Genomic DNA, 27,832 nt, shown 5'->3' with positions numbered 1-27,832 from the left:
TTATCTACTTTTCGGAATAAATTATTAAGAACAAAATATAATAATTTATAAATATAAAGGTTTATTAAATATATTTTTTTATACTATAATTCTATTTAAACTGTTTAAGTTTTTTTCTAATAAAAAAATAATGTTTTAATTTTACAAAATATTAAAATATTATAACACAAAATCTAATTTTAATTTGTTTTTATAAAAAATTAAAACATTATAACTATTGTACGCGTAAATCTAGCTTCCTAACGTAACCGACGTTTTGTTCCCCAGAAAAAATCTCCCGGAAATCAGTTCCCGGAAAAAATCTCCCCATCAAAAAATCTCCCCCGGAAAAAATTTCCGTGCCCAGCAAAAACTGAGGTGCCACATGGGTTTACAACTTTCCACGTGTGAAAAGCCCACGCACGTACTTTGCAAGGCACATATGTGTATAGTTAAATGATAGTGGAGCCCCCCGCAGGGGGCGGAACCTACTACCTCCACGCATACACTTTTCGCGCGAGGCGAGGTGCCACATGGGTTTACAACTTTCCACGTGTGAAAAGCCCACGCATATACTTTGCAAGACTACTTTTCTCAAGAAGTTTAACGCAACCAGCAAAGCGCAAATAAATTTAAAAAGTCGTCGTGACTAAAAACAAAGACAATAAATACATAACTCATGATAATTTAATACAACGAAAGATTGACAGCAACATTCCTCAGGATTTTCAACGCATCCAACAAAGTGCAATTAATGTAATACAATTGGCGTAACTAACAACAAAGATAAATAACACATAATTCCTAACACATTTTTATAACGACAGATTGGCAGCGACATTCCTCAAAAATATTGTAACACATCCTGTCGGTTGTAGGCTGCAACGAGACTCTTCAATCGCGCATCGTTGTCTTTGTAGCGCTTGTTTCTATTATTCGCAGAAGCGTGAGCATTCGCGCGCGCAATGTGAGCTTCGACGAGACCCTGCTCTGCTTGAAGCAACTCAATCATTTTCCACAGTACGAGATGTGAACCATTTGCTCTCCGATTTAGTGCATGGTGCCATCCTTCCACTGCATTGTTGGTACGAGCAACAGCCACTATCACTGAAGAGTAGTGGTTCCACAAAGAAATATCAAACATTGCACCGGCTCAGATAAAGTGGTCGTGCTGTGTGGGAATCTATGTTAGTAAATAGTAGAAATAGACATTAGAGTTTATTAGTTTAAAGAGAAGAAAGAGTTAAAAGAGTTAAAAAGTTATAGAACTAGAATGTCGTATTGCCTAAAGAAGAAGCAGAAGACACCTTTATTTTCCTTGCCTTCAGGATAATCATCTCAAAAAAAAGCACACGCGTAATGACAGATGACAGATGTCACAGTCACGTGGAACGACGATCATGGCGGGGATGGTCACGTAGCAGGAGGAGTGAAGAGCAGTGAGGAGGAGGGGAACTGTCTTCCCTCCGCACTTGTCAACACTGTCAACAGTATGGCTCCGTAGACGATGCGTACGTCGTACGGAATCGCGTGACCAGATGTTGCACGCGGCAGCGAACGCGACGAGTCTCGCTGGCGGTGCGACGGTACCATCGCGGCCGACAGCCGACAGCCGCGGGTGAAAGTACGAGGAACCGGAGAGGAACGGGAACGCGCGCGATGCGCGCGAGTTCCTAACCTGCCGAGCTGTCCAGCGTTGTGCGGAGTCATCGCGATGTGAATCCGTTTCCCTTAGCTACGCGATTTACGTAAATTCCTCGTAGGATCCCCTTGTCCCCCTCCCTTGTGTCGTCGAGCGCCCCTGAAATGGCGTGTCCGGTGGAACGGCTCAGGTAAATCGAAAAGAAGTAACCGGATCTATATAGGTTATATCTCGCAGAGAATGTACTGTTTCTTAACGCGTTTCTTTTCACGCCGCATAGAATTTACTTCGTCACGTACAATGTGGCTACGAGGTTCCCAGATCCCAGACAGGACCTTCAGCAGCTCCTGGGCATTGCAGCCTGCGACGAGTCAAAGCTGTGGCCAGATTTATATTTCATCGGGTACGTCTGAATGGCCAGTCTACAATGAGTCGTTAGTTGTTAGTCAGATGTCGGAAGAGAGTCGAAAAAAGTCATAAACGTGTCATAAGGCGATCGGAAGTCTGTAATTGGCAATCATAAGCGATTGGCCAAATGCCATCTCTTATGATCACCGATTACAGGCCTTCGATTGCTTACAATACGCTTATAACTATTTCTTCCGACATCTGACTAACGATTAACGACTCATTGTAGACTGGCCATAAAACGTTGTTCTGCGTGTATCAGATTTAATGATAAAGCGTATGTGCTTTTAGTTTGCAGGAAGTTAAATCCCAACCGCAAAATATAGTGTTAGACTATATACTATTCGAGGATCCGTGGACTAAAGCCTTTAGGTAAAATCTGTTAGGACGATACAACTTGTATCATACATGTGTAATTCAATATATATATTCACTTAGGAGATGAAAATTAAATGCTGACATGTTTGCAGAGATGTGCTGAAGAAGTATGATTACGTGAAAATACGTTCGCAACGGTTGCAGGGTCTTGTTCTGAATGCTTTCTGTCTGAGGAAGCACTTGACGCATTTAAGATTGATAGAAGCTCAGTATACCAAGACGGGTTTCGGTGGCATGTGGGTAAGAAAGCAATGTGACAACAGCAATTGCTGTTCTACTAACAACGTTACTTGTTTTCAGGGAAACAAGGGTGCGGTGAGCGTAAGAATGAATGCCTACGGAGTCAGCATTTGCGTGGTGAACACGCATTTAACTCCTCATGACCATTTGCTAGCCGATAGAATAGCAGATTATAATACCATCGTGACAGATCATACTTTTACTGCTCCGTTTACATCGAGAATATTATATCACGAGTATGGATATTTTTATGCTGAAATAGGCATTACATCATTCAAATAGAATTAACTACGTTGTTAGTAATGTTATGTAATATACGCTTCTTATTAGCTATATATTTTGGATCGGCGACTTGAACTTTCGACTTAATGGAGAGGAGTTAACCGCCGCCGATATAGACTTACTGGTGAAGAAGAAGCAATTGAAGGAACTTCTCGAAAGAGATCAGTTGAGAATGGTGATGAAGGAGCAACAAGCCTTCGCCGAACTTAATGAAAGTAGCATCACGTTCCCGCCTACTTACAAATACGAGTTTGAGTCCCAGGAATTTGATCTCAAGTAAATTTATATTTAATTTATATAAATCTGAAAGTATAGTAATTAAATTTGAGACATACATTTACGTATGTGATATATATTTACATTCTTTTTAATGGAACTAGCGTTTTAATATGTTATGTAATTAATTTGCCACGCAGGCGTAGACCGTCTTGGACCGACAGGATTTTATACAAAGTAAATGCGGCAGATATATATGACGACATAGAAATTCACACTGAGCAGCTTACTTACAAGAGCCATCCCAATTATAGTGTTTCCGATCACAAACCTGTAACTGGAGAGTTCAATATCGTGGTAAAAATACAGTCTTGTAGTACATCACCCCTTTTTATCGAGCTACATGTGAATGACAAATTTCTTTTTTTTAGGTCAGACCTAATGTAGAAAACCACTTTGTGGAATTTCAAGACTGTACCGTGGAGGAAAATTTTATATCTTACAAACTGCAGAGAGATTTCATTCCAAGCAACGGAGACTGGATAGGTCTCTTTCCTAACGAATTTTCCAGTTTAGATGATTACATCATTTACGAATACGTTAGCCGCGGTAAGTTTCTCGTTCCATTACATTCGTTCCTGATGTCACTTGATGTCATTGTTCCTATTCAAGTGTCTCCTAATAATTACTTAATATGTAGGTAAACCAACATCAATTTCTGACGAACCTCACGCGAACACGGAACGAATATCATACAATGACTCGGCGCTTCGTCTGTCGGAAATGTATTGCTTGGTGTATGTAGCTCAACGAGGAGATCTTATGGAGATTTTGGGTGTGAGTCCGGAATTTTCGGGCCCTCGCAGATCTATCGAACAGTGTGTTTTAGCTACATAAATTTTATAGCGAACAATCAATTCACTTACAAAATAGCTTGCGCTTGTGATCGGTAATCGTTTTACCGAGAGATTAAATATCAAACTTCGGTCAATTTTCTAGATGAACGAAAATATTTTTTTTACTTGATTTTTTGTTGTCTTATTACCACAATCTTCTGGGAATTCTTAAATATTTTAAGGGTGAAATAGGTTCACTACTCTAAGTAAGTTGTGACTTGGGAAGTTAAATGAATCAAGAAATATGGCCTTTAATCGGAGGGTGCTTTTGGTATGGTGTGATAAGTTTATAAATTAGAAGCATCACATGAACGATGCTTTGCACGTAGGATTTAAATGTTACTTTTGGTACCTGGTTTTCGCACTCTCAGGCTGCCGCTTAGAGTGCACAGCGGTGTATTTAACGTCCGCTTTAGAGCTTACAGTGAGTGCACGTTTTTCTACACGCGAGATCTTCCTCGATTCATTGACGCCCGCTGTTATTAGAGAATAGGATAGGTATATAAATATTTTTTCCTGCCTCTCGAGCGTCAATGGATTATGCGAGTGCGCTCACGTTATATATCATGACTATTTTCGTAGTATAATTTTTCGCAGCTAATTTGGATTCTGGCAAAGTACGCTTGTACTATAAAGATTATATTGTTTGTTATATGTATATATATAGCGCGCTGTCGAAAAAAAAGTAAACGAACAAATGTACACTATGGTTTTAAAGGGAACGCAAGAATAAAGGATATTAATATTTTTTATTCGTTTCGATTCATTTGCCTCGTCGTTCTATATTATGCATGATATATTCAATAAATTAATACCTACCACGACAATAAATAATATATGCTAGCTACATACAGAACATAACAACACGATGCAACAACAATATGTGTAAAACCTGTTTTTCATCAAATCCAGTATAATACGCGATGTTGATGTGTTGTGGCGAACTTACAGTTGTGTATGAACGTGTTTTGACGTAGCCTATTCAATATCCTGCGCTTGTTTGGACGTAACTGTGTAATGTATTAACATAACGCGTTATGCTTGAGTGAAATAAAGGCTTTAACCAACATTGTTGCTGTGTTGTTCAACAGTAAGCACGACGCGTAAATACAAATAAGGTATAAATGGTACATTATTGACGCGAACATCGATTTGGGGCGTGAATTTAAGCAGTACGAATATCGCAACATCTCGATTTACGATGCATAATTAGTACTAACAAGTAGCATTCTTGATAAACATCGATTTACGATTACGGCCGGTTCTCACATTTATAATTATGCCGCGATTGCGTTCTTATCACTTGAGATCCTTGAGTGAGGTCTAGCAGTTACTCGTTTCCCCCACGGTTGTATAATTAGCGCAGAAACACAATGCGACACAGTATGTGCTATATATTTTCGCGGAGGCGGACGAATAATGCGTTGTGTAACACGTTACCTTGCAGAAAAGAATTTATTTTCACATAACGTCACGATTGAACTGCGATTCAACGCGCGCGGCGTCGCGTTGTACGTATCCCTACGTGAATGCATTTTAATCGAAATTAAAACATGCGCCGCGCGGATTGATATTTATGATTACAGATAATGTTGCAAAAAAAAAAGACTAGAACTATTACTTATAACGCACGATTGCGATTCAATTAAATATAAATAATCTCCTTCGGGCGAAAGTTCCGCGCGTCGGATCTCGCGGGCTAATTCCGTGCTAACTCGAGTGGGTTTGCAACGAAATTGCACGAATATATATTTCATGTCTCTTCATCGAGCGTCATCGAGAAGGCCGCTCTATTTCGCCGTTGCACACAGCGAAGTTAAAATAACTTTTATCATCGTCATGAGATCCCGGCTCCTTCCATCCACCGATCTATCGGTTTATCGATTGCTTCAGGTTTACAGCCGATATCACTATCGGCCAAACCGCCTGCATTAAATGTATCGTCCTCTTATACGTTCAGAAAGAGATCACTCTCTTTCTTTCTGAGAACTTTTCTAAGAATGATTAAACGATCTCTCTGGAATATCGCCGTTTATCACAGGCAGTAGCGCCAGGTCCATGCTCCCGACGTCCAGTTCCGTGGTGTCTATCCCCCGTATTTTCTGTATTCGATGCCAAACGAAGTCCCTGATGGGCCTTCTCAGGACGAACAGACCGAAGATGAGGACACCTTGAAGCGCGTTTACCAAATCGAACGCCGTCCAGTCGAAGGGATCGCCGCCGACCCACCAGGAGATTAATTCCATCATCCAGTTGAGACCCATCAGAAAGAAGAGGACAAGGCAAACGATGAAGGTTCGCTTGAGTCTGCGGAAGAGCCTTTGATCGTGCCGATCGATATGCTGATTCCTCGCCAGCCGTCTCAGTGCGAGCTCTTGCTGGTAGCGGCTGATCCTGATGGCAGTGATTACGAAGAGAACCGTGTTCGTCAACAAAAGGAGACCGACCGGCACGTAGAAGTACGGCATGGCTTCCGCGTCGGCTGCAAAAAGAGCGATAATAATTAATACCCGATATTGGCGAAGCAAATTGTTCAGCAAAGCGGAAAGACAGAAGGCTCGAATTATAACAATTTTTCATTCAATATTATATCTTTAATTTAATTTAACTAAACCAATGGAGTTAAAATAGTACTGTTTTATGTTGAAATAATAAATTTTGACACACGTGATGGTTAAAAATAACAAAATGTTATTTAACTCAAGGTATTGATTTAAATTTCATCCTTATTTAACAGTGAACGAGTTCTGTGTGTAATTGGATCGAGACTCACACTTGAACCAGCAGCTCTCGCTACCGAAAGCGGGCTTGACGTAGGTCATGGGTATTGTAGGACTGAGATCCATTGCCATCGAGACGAGAATGAGGACCGCTGGGCAGCCCCAGGCCCATATCGAGTAGTAGAAAAACAGCATTTTAGGCTGGATTCTCCTCTGCGCGCACTGCTTCACGTGATGGCGTACCAACGACCACGTTTCGATGCATATCACGTTCAGCCAGAAGAAGCAGGCCACGAAGGAGAATTGGATGACGAATGCTGAAAACGACACCGACCGCAGTCTCTCAATCAATCTGCCTCTGTCATTCACGTGTGTCGTCATACTTCCTAAAGCGAACCTGCCGCGCTACACGACGCCGCCGAAATTATACCGCTCGGTAAAATTAAGTGACAGTTCAAAGTCCAACACTCAAATTATAGGCTACCATTTAAAAATTATTAATTACAACTTTTTATTATCTTCAAATTTTTGTAACAATCTTCTTGTAATGATTTAAATATTAAATTCGATTAAACGTTCAAGCAGCAGCGTAATTTAAAAAAAAAGAGATTTTTCTACTAATCAAAAATCATAATTTTCTAAAAATGTATACTATTATATACGTACTTTTATTTAACGGTGTCACACTTACAATATTTTTCTTGTTGATAATTAATTATCTTACCTATGCTAACGCAGGCTTGAGGTGCTAATTGCTCGCTTGTCAGTTGCGTAATGGCCAAAGTGGTGAAGGCCAGTGCCAAGCAGCCGCAATAGTGGCAAAGGGCTTTCCCATGGACGTCCCTCAACCTCGGCGTTATCGCGTATGCCGCGATGGTGAGTATCAGAAAAGGAACTGAGATTAGGAGCCCGCAGGCGTAAATGATGACTCGCGCATCCGTGGTAGGGACGGCGATGTCTGCAAAATCGTTGTGTTCCATTAAAAACTTAAGGACAAGGAGACTTAAAAAAAATTAAATATCAAGGAATTGTCGATTTTTGTTTGGTGATATGTGGATCTGTTACATAAATGATTTGTTATTATTTTTTTAAGTTGAAATTCCACAGAAGGATTCAGGAGGATTATCAATGAAGATCGAATGTCTTCATATGGAAAAACAGAGATACAGATAAACAGTTAGGAAAAGTTCGGGAGGTTTTTCTGATCTTACAATTAGTTCCTTCCGTACAAACCTTGAAAACAAACGAATGCCCTAAGTCCCAGCTCGGGCACGACCTCCATACAGTAATCTTTGCCGGGCATCAGCATAATCGGTACGTGATCGATTCGCGGCGCGAAGATGGAACCATTCATCAATAAGTAATACTCATCCTCGCTTTCATCCGGATCTAGCATGTACCTGAAAACTGCTTCGTCAAATACGTGCGCGCTTGTATGTGCAAACATCGGATCATCGGGCTTGAGAAAGGTGCTTGAGAGTCGAGTATTCGAAGTAAATGAAGTTTTAATTTACTTTGAATACCCGCACCAGGATACACACACCGCGACATGAGATCTTTCCGAGAAACGCGCGTTTCTGTAATCAATCGCTCATGAGAAACGAGTTTTGCTTGTGCACGAGGAAATAATTTCTGTCTAATTGCTACGGAAATCGCGATAATATTTTTTACGGAGGAAGAGAACGGAATAAAGCGTTATTTATCACAATTCACGATTGAATGTCGCTCCTGAATATCATTACTCGAATCGATCCATTGAACCACGTTACAAGAATATAACAAATTTTATTTTGCCAATTATTCAATATAAAAATAACGTTATCTACAACGAAACCTGATTAAAAATTATACCTGGTTGTCCGGAAAAGTTGTGCCGATTTTTAAAGAAAAGTAAAAGCAATATTTTTTTATATGTACATAGATATCTCTTTATTCAGCTACGTACTACCTTTTATTCTGCAATTTCTTGTGAAATCTCTTACACATTTTCTGGCGAGGAATAAAGCCTCTCAAGATTCGAACAACCTGACGTTTTTATAAATCCGTCTGGATTCTCGCGTTGTATCTTCATTGTTTATGCAAGCATAATTCACACGCTGTTACGTTTTATCCGTTCGTACTCTATCTATGTGTGAGTACCCTTTATCAATAATTCATGAACAATAACGCGGCGATGTCACTGTCATCTATCGCTGTTTTACACATCCGCTGCGATTAAACGTCCCTTTATGATTTCATCTCCGCCGATTATCACGAAACGATATAATTTTTTTTTCATTGGAAAAGGAAAAAATTATTGACGATACGTTATCTGCCGGCAATATAAGGAGGCGACAATAAGTGCGCGCGCGTGGAATCCAAACTTGTAAATTATACTTTCAATAGATACACAATTGCTTGTTCGATATATCATAAGTACTCGAGAAATGTAATATCGAGAGTGCAGTTATCAGTTCATAATATCAATTATACTTTTTTCAAAGAAAGTGTTATAAATAAGTTCATCTTACAATTTTTAAGATATAGATACTTAACTTGCGATTACGTAAGGCCTTAGTAGGTTTATATTTCGCGCGATTGGTTCTTGATTGGATTTTCCAAATTTTACAATCGATACAATTGATTGCAATTGATAAATTGATATTTGAGTCGACTAGTATTTAAGTCGATGGGCCACAACGCGAAAACGGAGTCTTATCGTAAAATGTGACCAATCACGGCATTCCGATCTATTGATAAAGATATCGACAGTACGAGGTCTACGCATTTTATATATTATGTAACGGACGACCTTCGGTAAGATGGTTTGTAACATGGCTCTCTCGACAGATTCGATCATTCAAATCTTCACAGATCCTCCTCGTATTTCACATTATACGTACTTTAGACTGCAGGGATTTCCCACGATAGCGACGAATGTCTTATATTCGTCGCCGGGCACCAGCGCGCCGGTGCGATTAAAGTTGCTGAAGAAAGGTGAAAAATACACCGTGTCGTTCGAGGAGGCGCAAACGGTATTTTTGTTCCTATCTTTTGCAAGGACCTCGCCTATGGGGCAACATTTCCCCGCCAATGGCAGACTCTTGTGTTCCTCCGGCACTACGGTCTCATTTTGCTGAAAGTTAGGTGGACAAGTTAGGAACATATTGAAAGTATTTTGCGATTGCCGATGTTGTTGCAACGACGCTGTCGTTGTCTCGACGTTCCAAAATTCGGAGAAAATGCAAGCATTCGAGACGCGTCGCAAGCGTAAATAAGAGGATGATGACGTAAATGATGACAGAAAACGTTAGCGTTGTTGGCCTTATGAACTTGTCATTATGGAAATTGACTTGACATTATTTGAAGACAAAGGGCAGATTTGAAGTCAAAAGGCAAAAAAAATTTGAATTTTTATTCGCAACTTCGGAACTTCTATGAAACAGTCTATATATATGTATAAATGAACATAGATCGTTGAGTAAACAACAGTACCTAATATAGCAGTCTGTAAATTGATAAACTGATCGCAGCTTTTCGAAGAATTTGTACTGTTTATATTAATTTGCATACAGGAGTTGCCGATATGCATCGAGACGCGTTTCGAATGAATATCTTCTTTTAGAAACTACACTTTGTTTTTCTCAGCTTCTCGATTTCCTATGCAATCTCGTAAAGATATCTGCGTAAAGCTTTTACAACCGAAGTTATCTGGACAATATCAAGAAATTGGTATCAATAGTGACTCGATCTAAATATAATTCAGTGAGAGAAAGAGAGATGCGAAATACGCGAAGCTCAGATAAATAAATATAAAACCTAAACTTGGTATGTCATAAATGTCGAAGGTGCACTTACCAATGGAATAGGATATATGGTGGGTACCACGTCACTCGTGCATGCAATTGGCGTCAATAAAGACACGAAAAAGACGCAAACGTGAATGAGTCGCATCCTGAATGAGTTTGCACCTTATCAAAGTCTATCGAGTCAATGTTGAGCGTCGAGCTCGAGATTTATACTGCGTCTATCTCTGAATTAATGCGCGTCAAAGCACTTCGCATTGAGCATAATCGAACTTTGAATTTTTCAATTATCGTATTTTGCGAACGGAAATGATGATTCGGCCTTGCTCCGGATGTACCAGCGCTACGATTACGCCATGCGACACTTGTATCGGCGACATTTAGGCGAGACAGGCGCTTTCGCTTCTCTTTCGTCACAGCTCGATATCACATTAGATCTTGCACATTTATCTTGTCACACCCTGGTTACACTCGCCGATAAGTCTTCCGTGCAATGCCGGCGTTATTTGCTTGATCGATGCCGGTTTTAATTGAAGATTTCAGTCACCTTTCTCTCTTTATCTCTCCCTTTCTCTCTCTTCCCTTCTTGTATCTGCCGGCTTTAGTTGAGTCTTCAGTTAGTTAGTCAGACGGATAAATCCGAAGCTCTCAATAATTATGGAATCGAGACTAGCGATGCGTTATCGGTTGATTCTCCAACGATCACCTATTATATATTTCGTTATCTCGCACTCTCACCGACGACGCACCGACCTTTTTCAACGATTTCTTCGCACGAGTGCACGTGCCATCAATCACACTCGATGTCGGTGTGAGCATTAAGTCATCCGGAAATTCCTGCCGGGTCCTGCGATCCGAAACACCTACGGAGATGAAGATTTTATCGTACGGTTAGGACGTCGGTTAGATTTCGTCGTGAGGTAATTTAACATCGCCCGGCGCGAGGCTTAAGATATCGAGACTTTTAAAGCTCTTACACTGTCTTACAGCTATACGCAGCTATTTCGGAGTCCGAACCGGATTAAGCAATTTAATTAAAACGCAATCTCGTTGGCGCGACGGAGACGTCACTTTCGAGAATTAGGAGGAGTGTCGTATCGGAGAAGATAGGCAACCGATGACGAATGGTCATTGACCTGCAACTCCCGCTATACTTCGTCATTCGAGAACGAACTTTATTGTATAGTCCTGCGGTGATTTCCGCTCATTAACTCAGTCTATATTATTTCCTCTCCTATTCCAAGACCGACCTTCGAAATTGATCGTCTCCGCGCGCGCACCGAGAAGGCGAACTTACGCGAGACTGTCGGAAATTCGTAGATCCTCGTTGTCGCCGCGGCACCCACGCGTGCGAGATCGATTCTTTCTCTCTCTCGTGAATTATCGAACACCGTGTACAGCGGTTGATTGATTATTAAGGACCCACGAACGCACAGGCACACACATACACATACGTGCTCAATCGCCCGATCTTCACCGAGTCGTCGTTTTTCTCAGTCGAAACGTGATTATCCACATTAAGCCTTGATATTATATCGAAACTTCCGCGAGATCGTTCACTTATCCAACTGATTTCCTTGCGTTACTCGTGAGCATCTTCCGCGAAATTACTTTTAATTTTTACTTTAAGCGGTGGGAGATCCTTTCGACGATCGGAGATCGACAGCGTGCCTGGCGATCGGCAAGATTCACGCGGCACGCAGCTTTAATGATCGACGTCCGAGAACTGACTGGCCGGACACCTCGATCCGCTGGTGCCTTTATCGAAGAAGAGAGCGCGAGAGAGAGGAAAGAACATGATGCACGCACTCCGACGAACGTGCCGATGGCTAAGCTCGTACATACGTACGTTCGAACGTGATGTATACCAAAAGTATTTCACGGAGGGGGCGTTATCGATCCCCGGGGACAGATATTTGTTCGATCTGGTCGATTCGCTAAATAATCGCGTAACCCGCCGTTCTCGGAAAGACCCATCCCTTATTACGGTGACATCACAAATTCCCCAATTAACTTAAGCCGCAATTTACTTCCCGAGCAATGCGGTAATTTGTTAGCATGTAATTTATTGATTACAGAATTGTGTTAATTTTTGACACAAAAGATAGATTAAAAACTTCTTCTCTGAGAAATAGATTAGATCAGGGACAGCGAAGTATAGTTAGAAAATGCACTGTAAGCAATTCTGTTGGTTGAATCAATCGGTCCGATTAGGTCAATCGGAGTTTAGTCGAAGTCATCTCCCTAGGGAAGCTTTACTAATTTTATCTCCCACTGCTATTGCGCAGCGCTCATAAATAAGTTCGCCGTATGTCGTAAGATATGCCCGCCGTAAATCGTAAACTAATCTACTTACGCTATAATTACGTAGATTCTCATGGCATACAAAATATAAATACGTCAATGTTTACAGAAAATGTCACGTGTGACTTACATGAGTCATACACGTGCGTCGGCGCATTCATTAAAAGCTTTTTCAATGAAAAATAACGAGGTACGCCCGAAGGAACGTCTCATTAACATTCGGCAAAATTATTCGGTCTTCGCTGAATCGATACCGGCCTCCTCTCGAAAAAAATCTAGCCTTATCAATTCGAACATCTGACGCAACGTACACATATTTTTTTAGATAACTCGAGCACTCAAGCATTATAACAACGTTATTGCATTACACGATTACACCATTACCGTGATTATAAGAACAATGTAAATACGCAGCCAAAAAGTTTTAGGAATTTTTATGCGCTTCCATAGCGAGATGTGCAACCGTTTCACTCTATCTAAGAAGACAAAGTGTTCTTTGCGCGAGCTCTATTTTTAGTCCGCTTTTGATAAGAAGGAAATAAACTACAAGTTATCCAGTAGATACCCAGTCTATCTTATTAGGAAACCACGTCGACAAAATTTCTTGAAAGCGACGTAATCGGCCGGCGCATCGCCACGTCATTTGCCGGTTCAAGCCTCCAGTGAACTTATTAATATTTCAACGATCGCGAGAAATCCTATTGGCGCTTCTTCGAAGATTCTACTCGATCGATCAGGCCTTCTCCCTCCTCGGGGTGTGTCTATTCCGCATGGTCTGCAGGCTTTTATGTACAAGACGCAGCGGGGTGCAACAAACGGAGCGCAAACGAAGGCTGGGCTGCGTGGGCCTCGCAAGGTAGGATTGCGGCAAAGCATAAAATTTAGACCGTGTCTCTATTTCGGTCGGTGGGATGCAAACGTTAAAACAACTCACACATCTAACGTTCCGATTCATTCTTCAAAGAGTCATTACACTGATCGACGTGTGAGACGCGGATTGGGTTTCTTGAGTCGTTTCCCGTATAGATTTTTGGCCGCTGAATCAGAATCTGTCAGTAAAACTTTTCTGTCACATTTGGTTTTTGAAAAAATTGAGGTCAAATGTGCAAAAAAGATGTTTTTAGCCATTTTTGACATAGTATAGATGATGAATCCAATATGTCAAAAAATTAAAAAAAAAAATTAAAATTTAGGTTAGACAATATACTTTAAGCTAAGCAAACCCATAATTAATCCGCAATCATCTATCGCGAGCTACAATTAACGTTCTTTTGTGATGGGGCGCTTACGCCTCACCAGCCGTTGGCTGAGGGCCTGAGGGAAATCAGACATGAATTCAAAGTACACTACACTCACAATTTTCATCCAATTCAAGTTTGTTTTTTAAATTTAAGAGTGATAGAAAAGTTTTAATGACAGATTCGGATTCAGCGGCCAAAAATCTACAGGAAACGACTCGAGAAATCCAATCTGCAGCTGACACGTCGACCAGTGTTATTATTGCGATATTATTATAAACGTTGTTTAGACTCGACGGTCTGGAATTAATTTTTCGTTTCTTTCATTGCGTTGAACTGACAGGAAAAGATAAAGAGGCAAGTTCTGTTAGCTTCAGAACTCCCGGATAAAAATAACAAATATCTAAAAATTGCTTGGGTTGCGTGAAAACCCAGTTGAGAGAGCAGTTTTTCTGTTAATAGAGGAAAAAATAAGATCGACGTTTACATAGATTGTTATCTAGATGCAATTTGATGCTATTAATAGTGCATAAATATGTAGATTCGAACTGCGTGATTCGCGTCATCGTCTCTCTTTCTCTGTTTCTGACAAAGATCATTGCAAGCTTTGGATTCAAAGCTCTTGCAAGACTCTTTTAAAATTTAAAGCAAGAGTTATTTACACGATCCAAATTTGGACGAGCGGATTCATCGTTCGGAAGTGAATTCGACTTTCGCGTGTGGGTGACTTCTTTATTTTACTTTAGCCGGCCCGGGCTTTTTTACTAAACCCGGGTTACCGTACCAAAAATCAAATATAGAGACATGCCGCGACGTCGTACAGATTGTAATTTTGAATTTGACAATCGTATCGGTTTTGCGTTTAGAATGTGATTTCGGGAAGTTTTACTATCACGTACCGATGATATGTCGTTATGACGATTGATAAAGTCACGGGCCTCGGGACTAGGCTATAAATATACGCTTGACGCAGAATGCGCAACCTCTTCCTACACTCGGCGGCGGAAGAGAAGAGGTAAGCGTACGCGCGTCTGGCAAAATGAAAGATGAAAGAGCGAGAAACCGATGACGCGAAGAGAGAGAGAAGCGCGTAGGTGCGTAACTAAGAAATCCATGTTGTGACGTCCAGAACATCCTACATATGATGGAAGTTCCGAGTCGGCGTTTTACGTAGGAAGAAGGAACGACGCTATCAGTCCCATTAAAATTCCCACAAAGCGTGTCTCTATACCTAGAATAGCAAGAAAATGACGGTGTTCGATTTGAAGTTTGACGTAGATCATTGCAATTTAATTATTTCCTTTGGAATTTTCACGCTAAGGTACATAAATCTCATATCGAGAAATAAAGATAATGAAATGAGATTTCATTGAAAGAATTAAAAAAAAAAGACATCGACTATTTTGGATCGAGATTCTAGAAGAGGACCCTTACATCTTTACAGTGCAAATAAAAATTTGATGATACACAGAAAAAAAAATATTTTTGATTTGAAAATATCTTCAGTGTCAACGTGGAAATCTTAAAATAAAATTATATTACGTTAAACGAAGAAAACTTGCTTTTGAATGAAGTCATTACATAGTTCAACTAAGGAAAAAAATGTTGAAATAAAGAGTTGAAATTCTTATAAGAAGATATAGATTGTTTCGTATATGAGCAAGATCATACTATAATCTTCTTACAAGAATTTCAACTTTTTATTTCAACATTGTTTTCTTGGTTACATGGTTTTCTTGAACTATACATTATATAATAACTTCATTCAAGCAAGTTTCCTTCGTTTAACGCAATAACTCTTTTCAAGATTTCCACGTTAAAACTAAAAATATTTTCAAATTAAGAATATTTTTCTCTTCTATGTAAAATTGATTTAAAGAATTGAATTGAAATAATTTAACTCTTCTTTCTTTAGAGTTTTATTTTTCCGCTCAGAAGTAAAGAGGAAGCAAAATAAAGACTAGGAAGATTTATGTTAATGTAGTCAAAGCGGATGAAGTTAATATTCACGTGGAGAGCTCAATGCCGCTCTCTGTCTGATATCCGCTTCGAGCTCGTCTCGCGAACTATACTGCTCTCTGTTAAAGTGTTCCGCAGACTCCGAGGTTCACAAACAGTCGGTAACACAGCGTAATTACGTGGTAGACAATGAGTTTCTTATTAAAAAATTTTCATCTCAAAAACCGTAATCGTGAACGACGACGAACTGTCGCGGTAGCTTCTCGTTCGAGGGAAAGGCACTTATTCCTAAATACCGAAAATTTCGGGAAAAATGTTCAAATACCCGGTCAGAGGCACTCATTAAACATCAATGCCGTAAAATATTAAACTTTCAATAAAGACGCTCGAATATGTAAAACCGTCCCGGAGTTATACGTTACGTCGCGTAAAAGTACGTCGCGGTCGCCTAAGTTTTTATTGCAAGGTCCGCGGAAGTTACACATACACGCATATATACATACATGCGTATACACGCATCAGAGAGGGTCTCTCTAGTTCCTCGGCGACTGAAATTTTTCTCTCGGACGAAACTTCGAGACATAAAACTTCTCCGTGCCTTTTCCTTCATATATATGCACTCCGCATGAATTATTAAAGCGCAGAGTCAGCAGGTTGCCCGCATTTGTATATTTGTGCATAAGTATATGCTTCGCGTGGTTTACATCACCAATACCTTTCTTCTCTCTCTATTTCGCTTCGCGCCGTCTCACTCGCGTCTTTATCGGGTTCGGTTTTTGTCCGTAAATCAACCCGCGCCGTCGTGGCCGACGCGTTCTTTAATCCTATCGGGAACTGCACACGGTGCGTAAATAATTAACTAAATAATTCGATTCGTCGAAGTCATTTGCATGCGTAATAAAAATTACGCGTCAGCGACATAAAAACTATAAACGCATTTCCGCGAACGTTTATCCCTGGAATCTCCTCTCGTTTCGTAAAGATCAATTTCTGAAGTTAATAATAATAACAACGGTAATTTAATACTCATTTACAATCGATACACGATAAAGACTAGTTTAGAGAAATGAGCTCTCTTTTTTTTCCTCTCGGTAGAGGACTCGACGCGGGAACTTCTTCGTTTTATCTCGGAATATTCGTTCGTGCGATCGCGGGGATACAATCGCAAGGTTTCGAGAACCGGATTCAAGGCAACGCCGGGCTTCTTCTCGAAGCTGAAGGGCCGAAACGCGACGTCACGCGCGAAATTGTCGCGAGTCTCGCGTGCATCCACGGTCAGTGACGTCGTCGGTTCCTCTGCCATGCCCGTGCACGCATCGTGCGCGCTTCGCGGTGACCATACATTGACATGGTCCACCCGACCTTGGCGAACGTACTTTGTTTGTTTCGTCTTTGCCTTAAACACGCAAATAAACTGGGCAACAGGCGTTATCAGGTCCCGGGACACAGTAAGCTCTCTCGGGTTACGATATAACAGAAATTATATAAAAATGCTCAGTACAAGAGTAGATGATTGATTTGGACAGCAAAAGTCATTTTAAATTAGAGTAAAGGCCTTTTGGCATATGGAAAAACTGAAGCGGTAAGTAAATTGACCAATCATAAGTCAAATACACAGAAAAAAAGAAGTGTTAAATCGAGACTTGTATATAAGCAAGAATCTATAATCTTGAGATGGTATATAAATTGCGCTAAATTATATAATCAAGAAAAAAAGTTGAAATTCTTATAAGAAGACTATAGATTCTTGCTTATATACAAGTAAACAAGTCTTGATATAACACTTCTTTTTTTTCTGTGTATTCTCGAAAACTTAATATATATAGCTATTTGTTAATTTGCTTACCTACTGCTTAAGTTTTTCTATATGCCATATTGTGCCAAGTTTCCTATATACCCCTAATAACTCTTACTCGCGAAAAGATCATTAATTGATCAGATTTATCTTCTACGACTGTTAAACCTTCTTTCTCGTGTACGAATCGTCTTTCTCGAAAAATTTAGCAATTCTTTTTCGATAGAAACTGTCCAGCAATTAAATAAATAGGATACAATCTAAACATCCTGAATAGCTTCCTTCGTTCTGTCACGAGATTGCATCTCTTAAAATCCCTTCATACGAGATAATGCAATTAATGTTCAGTTCGCGTGCGTCGATCGCAGGTACGGAAATATGGCTTAATGCGGCCTCGCCGGGGACCGCCATGATCTTTCCTCCTCCTCTCCCTTCCCGCTCCACGCGCCCTTTTTAATAAAAATATTTTCCCCCTTCGGCCCCGTGCCGTGGCCCTTTCCCCTACTGAAGAGAACCCGACTTCATCCCTCTCTCTCTCGCTCTCTCGTTGGCTCGCTCGATCGCTCGTATCGCGGTGTTGGGGTGAACGCGATTCGGGGTCCCCCTCACTGGAAGCACTTAGCGTGAAGGTATTTGTCTATCGAAAACTATACCCTCGTTGCTCGCGCCGAGAAATCTGTCCCTTTCGCACGCCCTTTTACGAGATTCCCTCGCGCAACGCACGAAGGAATTGCGCCGGTTTACTCCGGAGTGACCGGAGTGGAGTGGTTCGGTAGTTGGCGACACGTGTGCACGATTTGTGGACACGGGGGAGAGGCGGATATCAACTTCGGATTTATTCGTTGGCGCCCTTTCCCACCGACATACCATCGCGTTCGCGCCACGCAGGTCGCACGCGCTAAAAAAAATGTGCTAAAAGACGCTAAGAACTTGTAAAAAGGAAAATGAAGAGGATGATAAGGCTATTAACTATAAGCTGCTTAATCACCTTTACGCTCGTATCATATTACGCCCGAAAATTAAGCTAAAATAAGTAGCTTATCGCGTTGTGTTATCGTATACGAACCCCATTAATTAGTAACTAAAAATATAAATTTCCTTGACGCTCGCGATAAATCAGAGTTATTATTTTTTAAAAAAGGGAGCGAGATAGCAAGATGGACACCAACATGTTATCTCCCGATAGAATATTCATACTTCTCGTAAAGTTCGAGTTCCGACGCGAACGGAGCTTCCGCCACAACCGGAGCGTTGCCCCCCGCAACCATTCTAGATATCTTCGATCCACACTGTATAGGCGTGTGCATCCACATACGCATTATGCAACAGGGATTTGGAACAAGGGAGAAAACGAAGAAGTGGGAGAGGGGTGGACGGATTTTGTTTCGCGGAGTACGACACGATGTCGTCGAGGCGATTAAGCGATCGTAAAAGCTTAACTTCTCCCGACCTTCAGCAATCAATCGACGCTATTGTGGCCGATGTTACCTTCGGTACACTCTGTATACGCGTGCATATACAGTGCAGAGGCGCTCTCCCTCTTTTTCCCTCCCCTCCGCCCTCTCACTCTCTCTCTTTCTCTCTCCCGATCTATCTCTCGCTGGAACCTTATCTATCTCCACCATTCTATCTGTCTGTCTCTCTTCCTCTCTTCACGGTCGGTACTCCGCTCGCGAGCCGCTGCCTCGGGGCGAGGGATAAGAGCCTACCAGTGCTGTCGCTATCTACACCTTACCCTGTTCCAAAGTCCCGAGTATCGAGCACGAATTTTATTATAATTTCACTCTGTATCACGTTTAGTTTATAATGAAAGTACAATGTATATTTAATACAGCTAGAAAGAGGTATTTAATAAATTGCATGTGCGAACCGACGTCAATGAAAATGTGTATATACTTAAAAAAAAAAGTTTTCTCAAAGATTTTCAGAATATATCATTCATTAAAAAGATGCTGACAGTTGTAAGATATTCTTATAATATTGGAGGCACATCATCTATTGCAAAATATTTTACTTTCCATATACTTATTATATGTATATAGAATGAAAAGAATATTTGACATTTCTATTAAATAACATGATTAGCTTTGTTCTATTAAACCAAACTGTGGATGGAGAGAGATCCGAAGATCCCACCGCTTGAAAGAATAAAGATACAATATTTTCTTAATACAAATTACGTATTAAGAAAAATGTTCAAGATCGAAGGTACCTATTAGGCTAATTAGGCGAACGGATGCATTTGAAGAGTCCCTAATCGAAGAGCGTGCGGTCGCGGTCTCCTCTCCTGCAGTTATAACTCGATATATCAAGAGCACGTCCGCTCGAGCCGCACCTGCGTCGCGATCCCGCGGAGCGGGGGCGGCGAGGACGACGTCGGTGGCGGCGGCAGCGGTGGCGGCGGTGGCCGCGGCCGCGACGGCGTAGAGGAAGGCAACGAGGAGGCACCACCGCCAGACCGCCAGTAGCTCCCAGGCAGTGACTCCGTCTGTAGCGTGTAACCGGTGGGCGGCCTGCTACGCCCGCACCGTGTGTTATGTCATCGATGACAATCCCAGGACGCGGCGGCGGTGCTCCGAATTCGCACGGCGTGGAGTAAGCGCGAGTGACCGAGCAGACCGAGGATATAAAGTGGATATAAGTGGCGGGATACCCCGCCGCGGAGTGGAACGTACGGATTGCGAATCGCACGATCGTTCGCCAAGTTGGGAGGTGTGCACCCCGATTCGATCTTGGCGATACTTCCCGGCACGTTTTCATCTTCCTCGTGGTGTCGGTCCCCTCGCGTTCCTCGAAAGAAACACCCCGCTTCGAGAGAAACACCTAGGCGAGAAGCTGTAGCCGGGCTAGAACGGGCTAGAACGGGCGAGAGGCTCGTCGGCCGGTCGATGGGTCGAGCTCGGTGCCCAGCGTCGTCAGCGGCCGCGAGCTCATGCGAGTCGACGCGCCGCGGCAACGAGCTTCGATGAGGATCGACGCCCGCGCCCGTGTCACTCTTGCGTATCCCTGTTTGTCGGCGCGACATCAGGCGCCGTGTCACGGTTCGATAGCCGGATGAACGCCGGCGACCCCGCGAGCGTCAGCGACGTCGGCGGCGCGACCGAGCTCGGGATCGGGAACGTACGAGCAGACGTCGACGAGCTCGCATCAGCCGCGTCGGGACGATAAAGGGACGAAAGCGGTGGTGGTGTCGCGACAGGACTCGTCCCGAATCGGCGGCGGAACCTTCGTTCCGGGTCGACAATGGCGCGGTGGCCTTGAGAATCGATCGCGCGGGAGCGAGTCGGGTGAACGGTCTCCGGGGTTTCGGTCTGGCGCGATTGAATCCGCGCGATCCACACGCCGCGCGATCGTTTCGCGCGCGCGCGCGCGCGCCTACCGGGTGTCTACGATGCGCGGAACGGTAACCGGTCCGGTAACGCCAGGTCGCGATCACGTTCAAGAGGTACGCCGCCGCGACGTGCGGAAGCGCGACAGGAAATATGTGAACCACGAGACTAATTGTAAGTCACACACGTAGGCAGGTGATACGCGCGCGCAAAGAAAATCGCGTGTCGCATTACGCGGTGGTTGCGATAATTCAATAACGGTCGCCGCCCGGTCGTCGCCCAAGTCATTATCGATCGATCGGCCAGCAGTCGGGGGACCGGAAGCGATTCCGTCGGACGAGAGAGACAGAGTAATCACCGTTCGTTGAATGGAGTAATGAGCGGGGCCCCTGCGCGGGGCACAGTGCCCCGACGTCAAAGACGCCACCATCATCACCACCACCACCACCATCATCATCAGAAGCATCAAAAGCGCGTCCGGGACGAAGCGCCGCGGGACGAGACGCTGGACGAGCCCGAGGAGAAGCGACCGAAGATCAACCCGATCTTCCTGTGGGCGTCGCAGCGCGAGCAGAGGATCGTCGAGGTGAGATGCGAGGATTACGACAAACGTAATCGCATCAAGCTCACCAAGACCGCGCAAGGATGGCGCTCGATACCGCGCACCACGTCCAACGGGTACGCGATTGCCGAAGCCGCCGCTTGCAAGAAGACGACGCCGGGCATGGCCGACACATCGCCGGCCTCCTCGGTCTCGTCCAACGACGAGAAGGAAAACGGCAAGCAATGTCTCCAAGAACCGGCAAACGCGACGGCGAGCTCCCTTCGATGCCATCCGCGAATGTATTCGCCGAACGGCACGACGAACGGTTTGCTTACTGGCGAAGGCGCAGGCAGAAAGAAGCAGGCGGAAAGAAGAGGTTACGATGAAGAGACGAATCGACGAGGATATTCCTCTCCCTTGAGGGCGCGCGATGAAATTAACGATGACGAGGGCGGAGAGAAAAATGGCGAGGAGGGTAAGAATCACGAGCAAAGCAAGCTGAAGGATCGTCTGTCCAGCTTGAAGAATAAGGATAGATTGAACGGCTGGATCAACCTGCAGAGATTGCAGATGGACAAGCTGTTCCAGCCGCGCGTCGTGCTGGAACTGCTGCAACTGTCGCAACTCCCCGAGAGCACGCATCAAAATATCGTTCACCATACGAGAAATAAGGACGCGACGGCGAGTGAGGCGAAGCGGATAGAGGAAAATAGCGAGCGGGACGAGGAGAACGAGGAGAGCACCGTGGCGGAAGAAGATGAGGAGGAAAGAGAGGAAAAGGTGGACAACGAGGAGGTGGAGGAGGAGGAGAATAGTGAGAAATCGAATCGGATGAACAAGGCGGGTATTCAGGACATATTGAACATGATAGACGCCACGGCCTCGCCCGTTCTCGCCACTGATACTCCCAGCGCCGATCTACCGGTGGACTCCACTAAGACCTACGAGGTCCTCGACGAGGAGCAATCCGCTGAGAGAGAGCAAGTCAAGAACACGGAGCTCGACGATATGAAGGATCGAACGAGGAGCATATCCAGTTACGAGACCGAGGCCGTCGACCAAGACGGTGAGATCGACGATAAGCTGGAGGTGCACGAAGAAAAGATCCTGGAGGATTGCTGCCTGCAGGAGGTAGAAGACAAGAAGATCCGAGTAGAGGACAATCTCGGGCTGCTCTCGATGAAGAATAACGCCGAGACGACTGCGAATTCCTGCAAAGTCGCCGAGGCCGACGGCGGTTTCGTCCTCGATCGACCGAAATGCGGATCGGACTCCCTCGTCACGTGGAGGCCGAGCATACCGACTGAGGAAGAGGAGGCGCCGGACGAGCCCGGCGAGCCGATGAAGCTCGATTACGACAGCTCGAAGATCCTCGACGCCCTGAGGAATACGCCGGGGCTTTCGGTGTCCGTAATGAGGACCCACACGCCTGAAATCGGTAAGAGTCCGATCGCGCCGCCCGCGAGACCACCCTCAAAGGCATCCTCGTCGAGCAGATCGCCAGATTCTCAAGCGGAATGTGTCGAGAAGCTGCTGAAGAACGCGAACGACTTTGGTCGCGACGGCTCCCCTCGCAATCTGCCGGGTCTATCGATCGTTATACCGAGCTACCGCTACAAGAGTGTCTCCGGCCAGCTAACAGCCTCGCCGAACACGAAGCATCGTGTCGAGTCGCCCGAGAGCACCGTTAGTTTCAACAAGGCCGACGTGTATCCGGAGGAAATGAAGGTGGACGGCTTTCCCCACGAGGAGGACGGGGACGAGGAGGAAGACGAGGACGACTGCGACTCGCAAGTTCTGGAAGATCTCAGACAGCAGAAGGCGGATTCACTGGCGTACGACGGTATCGACGCGGATTACTATAACGGGCCCGGTACCAGAAGCAATCAGGACGATCGCAAAACCACGCTGGAGAACACGAAGAGCGATCACGCCTGGATCGGCTCTGGTAGAAACAGCGAGGCGCAGGCCAAAGGTAAATATCAAGATCTCGAGCACTTTGACGAGCAGGTCTTGGAGGAGCTGCGATCCCGCGGCACCGTGGTCTCGCCGCAGCCCAGTGGAATTCCTTGTTCTCCCGCGTCCAGGAGACCGTCGTCGGCATATCTCGAGAGGTTACTTCCTAGTCCGCCGTGTTCGGTTTCCTGCTCGGAGGACGCCAAAAGCGAATTGACGTTGAAGAGCATCTTGGCCTCGTCTAGCTGCGCGGATCCGCGGGATTATGACAAGGCGAAGGAGATAGTGCCGATCCGGTCCGATCAGAGCGTCGATCAGCCTATCTCTCGACCCGTGCACTCGAGCATCGATAGGAACGTGAGAAGAACTAATCAGCGCGGCTTCCAGGAACGTCTGAACGTTCACAGTCAGGAGGCGAGAAACTCCGGCCGGCCAATGTCCAGCGGCGATATCCACAGTACCTTTTATGCGGAACGCGCCGCGCCCAAGAGACCGATGTCCGCCGAGTGGCAACCAGCGACTGGACAACGGCAAAAGAGCCAGGTCGCCTATTACCAAAAAACCGTTAGTAAAACAAGGGGCCACTTCACCGATCAAGATCAGATCATCTGTTCCACGTCCAGCAGCATGGACAAATTCTTGGATCCGGCCAGACAGCTTCGCGAACTGATCGAAACTGTCGGCCACCTGATTCCCGATCCTCTCCTAGTACCTCGCGACTATTTGCCAGGTTTGGCTGCCGCGCCGGCGACAGAGATACCAAAATTACTGTCCAGCAGGCCCGAACTCAGGCTGCCCGAAGCCCTCACCAGGCCCGATCTTCTCCGGGACCCCGATCTGCTAGTGATATCGCTGGCGCATCTGCAGCATGTGCTGGACCACGGCGAAGGCCCGGTCGCCAGGTCGCGGCACTCGTCACCGCAGCAACCTAGAGTCGCCCTTAACGGTGCCGTTAACAAAGGACTGTCCGGTTCGACGAACGGGAATGGCGTGAGAGGCAGCGGACTCACCCGCGCCATTATCACTGGTGGCAGGCCCAAACTCAGCTGCAAGCCGATCTGCACACTGATGCCGATGCAGCCCATAGACTTGTCAAACGGCGGGCGAACGCGCGTCAACCCCTATTCGCCCTTGCTTAGAGTGCGCAGTGGACTGCTCAAGCAGGAGCCGGAAGTGAGCTCTACCGCGAGCTCGCCGGATGAATCGCAGCTATGGCATCCGTTGTTCGGCAGGTAACCATTCATTTTTACGTTTGCTTTTGCGTTCGCCTTCTACCTCACACCGTGGTCTCAAGTTTCTTTTGCTGATTCACGTAATGACTCTGGCAAGCGAGAAAAAACAAAATGACTGAGCATGCAAATAGCACCGCCAAATAATAATATAAAAAAGTTTAAATTTCATAAAAGAAACGTAGAAATATCGATTGAAATCTAAGTAGACTTCAGTGTGCAAAGACTAAACTTATTCGTAATTTTTTAAGAAAATATCTTGTTCAAGTATTTTCTTAGAATTCTTTACATAATGTTAGAATGTTTCACATAAAAGATAAAAGAGCTCATAAAATCTGTTTATTTGAAAAGTAGATTTCTAAAGAAACACAATTTCGATAAAAAATACACGGTTAAAATTAATACGGTTCAATATGAATCACGCGATTGCTTCTTTCGAAGTAAACAATTCAATTAGTTGCGCTGAGAAAATTACGGGCGACTAATGAACTTGAGACCGCTCGAGGATAATCGGGACGAAGCGTCGATAATGATGATTATTACACATTTTCCCCGCTGAGTTATCTAACGATATAAATTACGCTAGTGCGGTATTTGATATAATCAAACGTTCAGAGCGCAATATATCCGCTGAAACGCACGGAGGGCGTGCTAGAGCGAGGCGGCCGGCACTTCGGATATATTTAGAGCGAAAGAGGTGAACGGAGGAAATATAAAAAAAATAAACAAAGTGGCACATCGATGCTTCGCGTAACTCACGCGTAAATAGGTCGGCCTTAATAACGATCGTGACGAACCGGGTGCGCGAAAACAATGTTGTTTTCGTTGAACGGACACGGAAGATGAGAGATGAGCGAGAGAGAGAGAGACGAAGCGCGATGATGTTTGGAAGAAAATCGACGTCGGAGTCGACGGGCACGATCGCAGGAAGTACACGTTGATCCCTTCCGTGCTATTAACACCCGGCGACATGTTCACACGCATGTGAAATGCCGTTCCCGTCTCTCGTAGAACGATTAAATTTGTATCATTTATATCGACCGTTTGCACACCCCCGAGAGATTCGTCATGTTTATGCATACGAATCGCGGGGCGCGCGCGCGCGCGCGCGCGCGCGAGAGAGAGAGAGAGAGAGAAAGAGAGAGAGACTGCTGCTTCGCGATTCCGTTTGACTCGCTGATCCTAGGTGGAATCGACGACTCGCGATGGTGACTGTGGTCGTCGGTGCGACGATGCGGGGTTCATTTGCATCTTAATACCGACGTAGCGACCGCGCGCTATCGCGACGTGACTAACAAACTCCACCGCACTCGGGCTTGCCACTCGAGCTTATAACGAACCGATCGCACGTCGTACGTACATCGACACTGTTAAATATTTAAATTAGATCGTACGCCCGTGCGCGACAGGCGCCTTGGTATCACGCCTCCTACGTCGACAGGTCGAGCATGACCTACTATATACCAACCCCCGCGGAGGCGTCCGAGGAAGGATTGATGACCGTCGTTAGATGTAATTGGTAACGAAAATAGACGCCTCGCAAAAAAAAGTAATTGCTATGCGATAGTGAAAGTTTTCACGTAAAGTTCCGTTTCTCTCGCCGTTCGTGTTCGAGAGATCGACCCTTTTTATCCTCACTGTCCACAAAATTCTACAAAGTTCTGCGTCGCGTTCAACCGTCTCGCCACCTATTCGAGTACAGCTTAGAATAGAACCCCCGAAATTGTGCGTAGCGTACACCGAAATTTTTGGCAGCGCTCGCTCGGAAACGCGCAATTCGTCTTACCAAGGAACTCTCAATCAGGAAGTCGTCAGTCTCTCGATCCTGCGGCGAACGCTCTCGATCGCTAATTGGCGATCGAGACTTCTCTAATTAGGATCGCCTGCTCCGCCGCACGATCGGCTGCATTGGCACAATGCGAAACTGGGTCGTGGCAACGCTTCTCGTACTACGTTCGTTTGTCTATGCCTAATTCGCAAGCTCGACATCGACGTCGACGAAGACGACGACGACGACGACGATGACAATGGAAAAGTACCATTGCGCAAGTCCGCATATTTAGGATTCATAGGCTCGGGTATAGATTCGAAGGATCGATAACAATACGTGGGTAGAAAGGATAAGGTTATTCGGTGACGGTATGCTAATTCTCTTCACCGGTCACGTCAGGAAGGACGTCTCCGACGTCGTTATTCGTGAAGGATCACTTCATTTACTTATATTATGTTTAGGCCGCTTGGCAAGCTTGGAAGCTGCCTCGATAAATCAGCCTTGTATTAATTTGATCAGTATAAGACCACGACTTTCTCATTCGTCCTTCAAGTGACGTCTAAATTCTACTTGTTTACTTTTTTCCCTCATTGAGGAAAAATTATAACTATATGTCACGTTGCAATAAACTTTAGTTAATATATCGCTGTTAATATATTTCCCATTCTCAATATCGTCATCAAAAATAGATATTTATTCGTATAACATGAAAACATATTTTTCAACAGATAGACAATAAAAACATTCTAAATTTATATTTGTTTTGACATCTTCGTGATAAATAATGGATACGAAATAAGAAATTACTGATGTAATGTTTACGGAAATCGGTATCCGCAAGTTTATCGATTCGCCAGGCCCCCGGCCGGGAGAGTAGCTTGCGCTAAATCTCTTCGTGTCTCGTTAATGAAACGCGAGGGACAAAAGGACTTCGTCGGCAATTAACAGACGCGGATCTCTCAGAAGGGACAAAGAGAGAGACCGGCCGGAAAGTTCCTCGGTCTCTCTCGCGTTTGGGATTACACGGTGCTTGATCGCGCGATCTCCGCGCGACGTGAACACGAGCACCAGCGGCTACGTGTGCCACATCCACGGCCTCGAAAGGCGCGGGGTCCCGAACGCCCTTTCGCCACGGCAGAGGCACTTGTGTAAATAGCATTA

At 44.4% G+C, this 27,832-nt stretch overlaps 3 protein-coding genes across 4 annotated transcripts; 2 read left to right on the top strand and 1 right to left on the bottom strand.

The window, feature by feature from the left end:
• The first annotated feature begins 1,501 nt into the window (after positions 1 to 1,501).
• On the top strand, positions 1,502 to 4,793 carry LOC112454141 (inositol polyphosphate 5-phosphatase K-like). Its single transcript, XM_025015374.1, has 9 exons — positions 1,502 to 1,811; positions 1,902 to 2,024; positions 2,321 to 2,401; positions 2,500 to 2,647; positions 2,708 to 2,883; positions 2,978 to 3,205; positions 3,346 to 3,502; positions 3,577 to 3,754; positions 3,846 to 4,793. Exons 1-9 carry the CDS (start codon positions 1,786 to 1,788, stop codon positions 4,040 to 4,042), a joined length of 1,314 nt encoding a protein of 437 aa, XP_024871142.1. The 5' UTR covers positions 1,502 to 1,785; the 3' UTR covers positions 4,043 to 4,793.
• LOC112454140 (G-protein coupled receptor Mth2-like) lies at positions 4,689 to 12,453 on the bottom strand. Of its 2 annotated transcripts, XM_025015372.1 has the most exons (7): positions 11,844 to 12,453; positions 10,599 to 11,409; positions 9,644 to 9,876; positions 7,995 to 8,161; positions 7,486 to 7,719; positions 6,815 to 7,078; positions 6,036 to 6,523 (listed from the first exon to the last, which is right to left on the bottom strand). In XM_025015372.1, exons 2-7 carry the CDS (start codon positions 10,692 to 10,694, stop codon positions 6,036 to 6,038), a joined length of 1,482 nt encoding a protein of 493 aa, XP_024871140.1. In that variant the 5' UTR covers positions 10,695 to 11,409; positions 11,844 to 12,453. The 2 variants fall into 2 exon arrangements, with proteins under 2 accessions (XP_024871141.1, XP_024871140.1); XM_025015373.1 differs by lacking the exon at positions 11,844 to 12,453 and having other exon boundaries at positions 4,689 to 6,523; positions 10,599 to 10,694.
• A 7,838-nt stretch (positions 12,454 to 20,291) lies between these two features.
• LOC112454142 lies at positions 20,292 to 24,907 on the top strand. Its single transcript, XM_025015375.1, has one exon. It carries the CDS (start codon positions 21,548 to 21,550, stop codon positions 24,905 to 24,907), a length of 3,360 nt encoding a protein of 1,119 aa, XP_024871143.1. The 5' UTR covers positions 20,292 to 21,547.
• The last annotated feature ends 2,925 nt before the right edge of the window (positions 24,908 to 27,832 follow it).

This window comes from Temnothorax curvispinosus, unplaced genomic scaffold, assembly GCF_003070985.1.
Source record: "Temnothorax curvispinosus isolate PA1 unplaced genomic scaffold, ASM307098v1 QBEX01004809.1, whole genome shotgun sequence".
NCBI lineage: Eukaryota > Metazoa > Arthropoda > Insecta > Hymenoptera > Formicidae > Temnothorax > Temnothorax curvispinosus.
The sequence above is the reverse complement of the archived record's forward strand: the minus strand, read 5'-3'. Positions and strand labels throughout refer to the sequence as shown.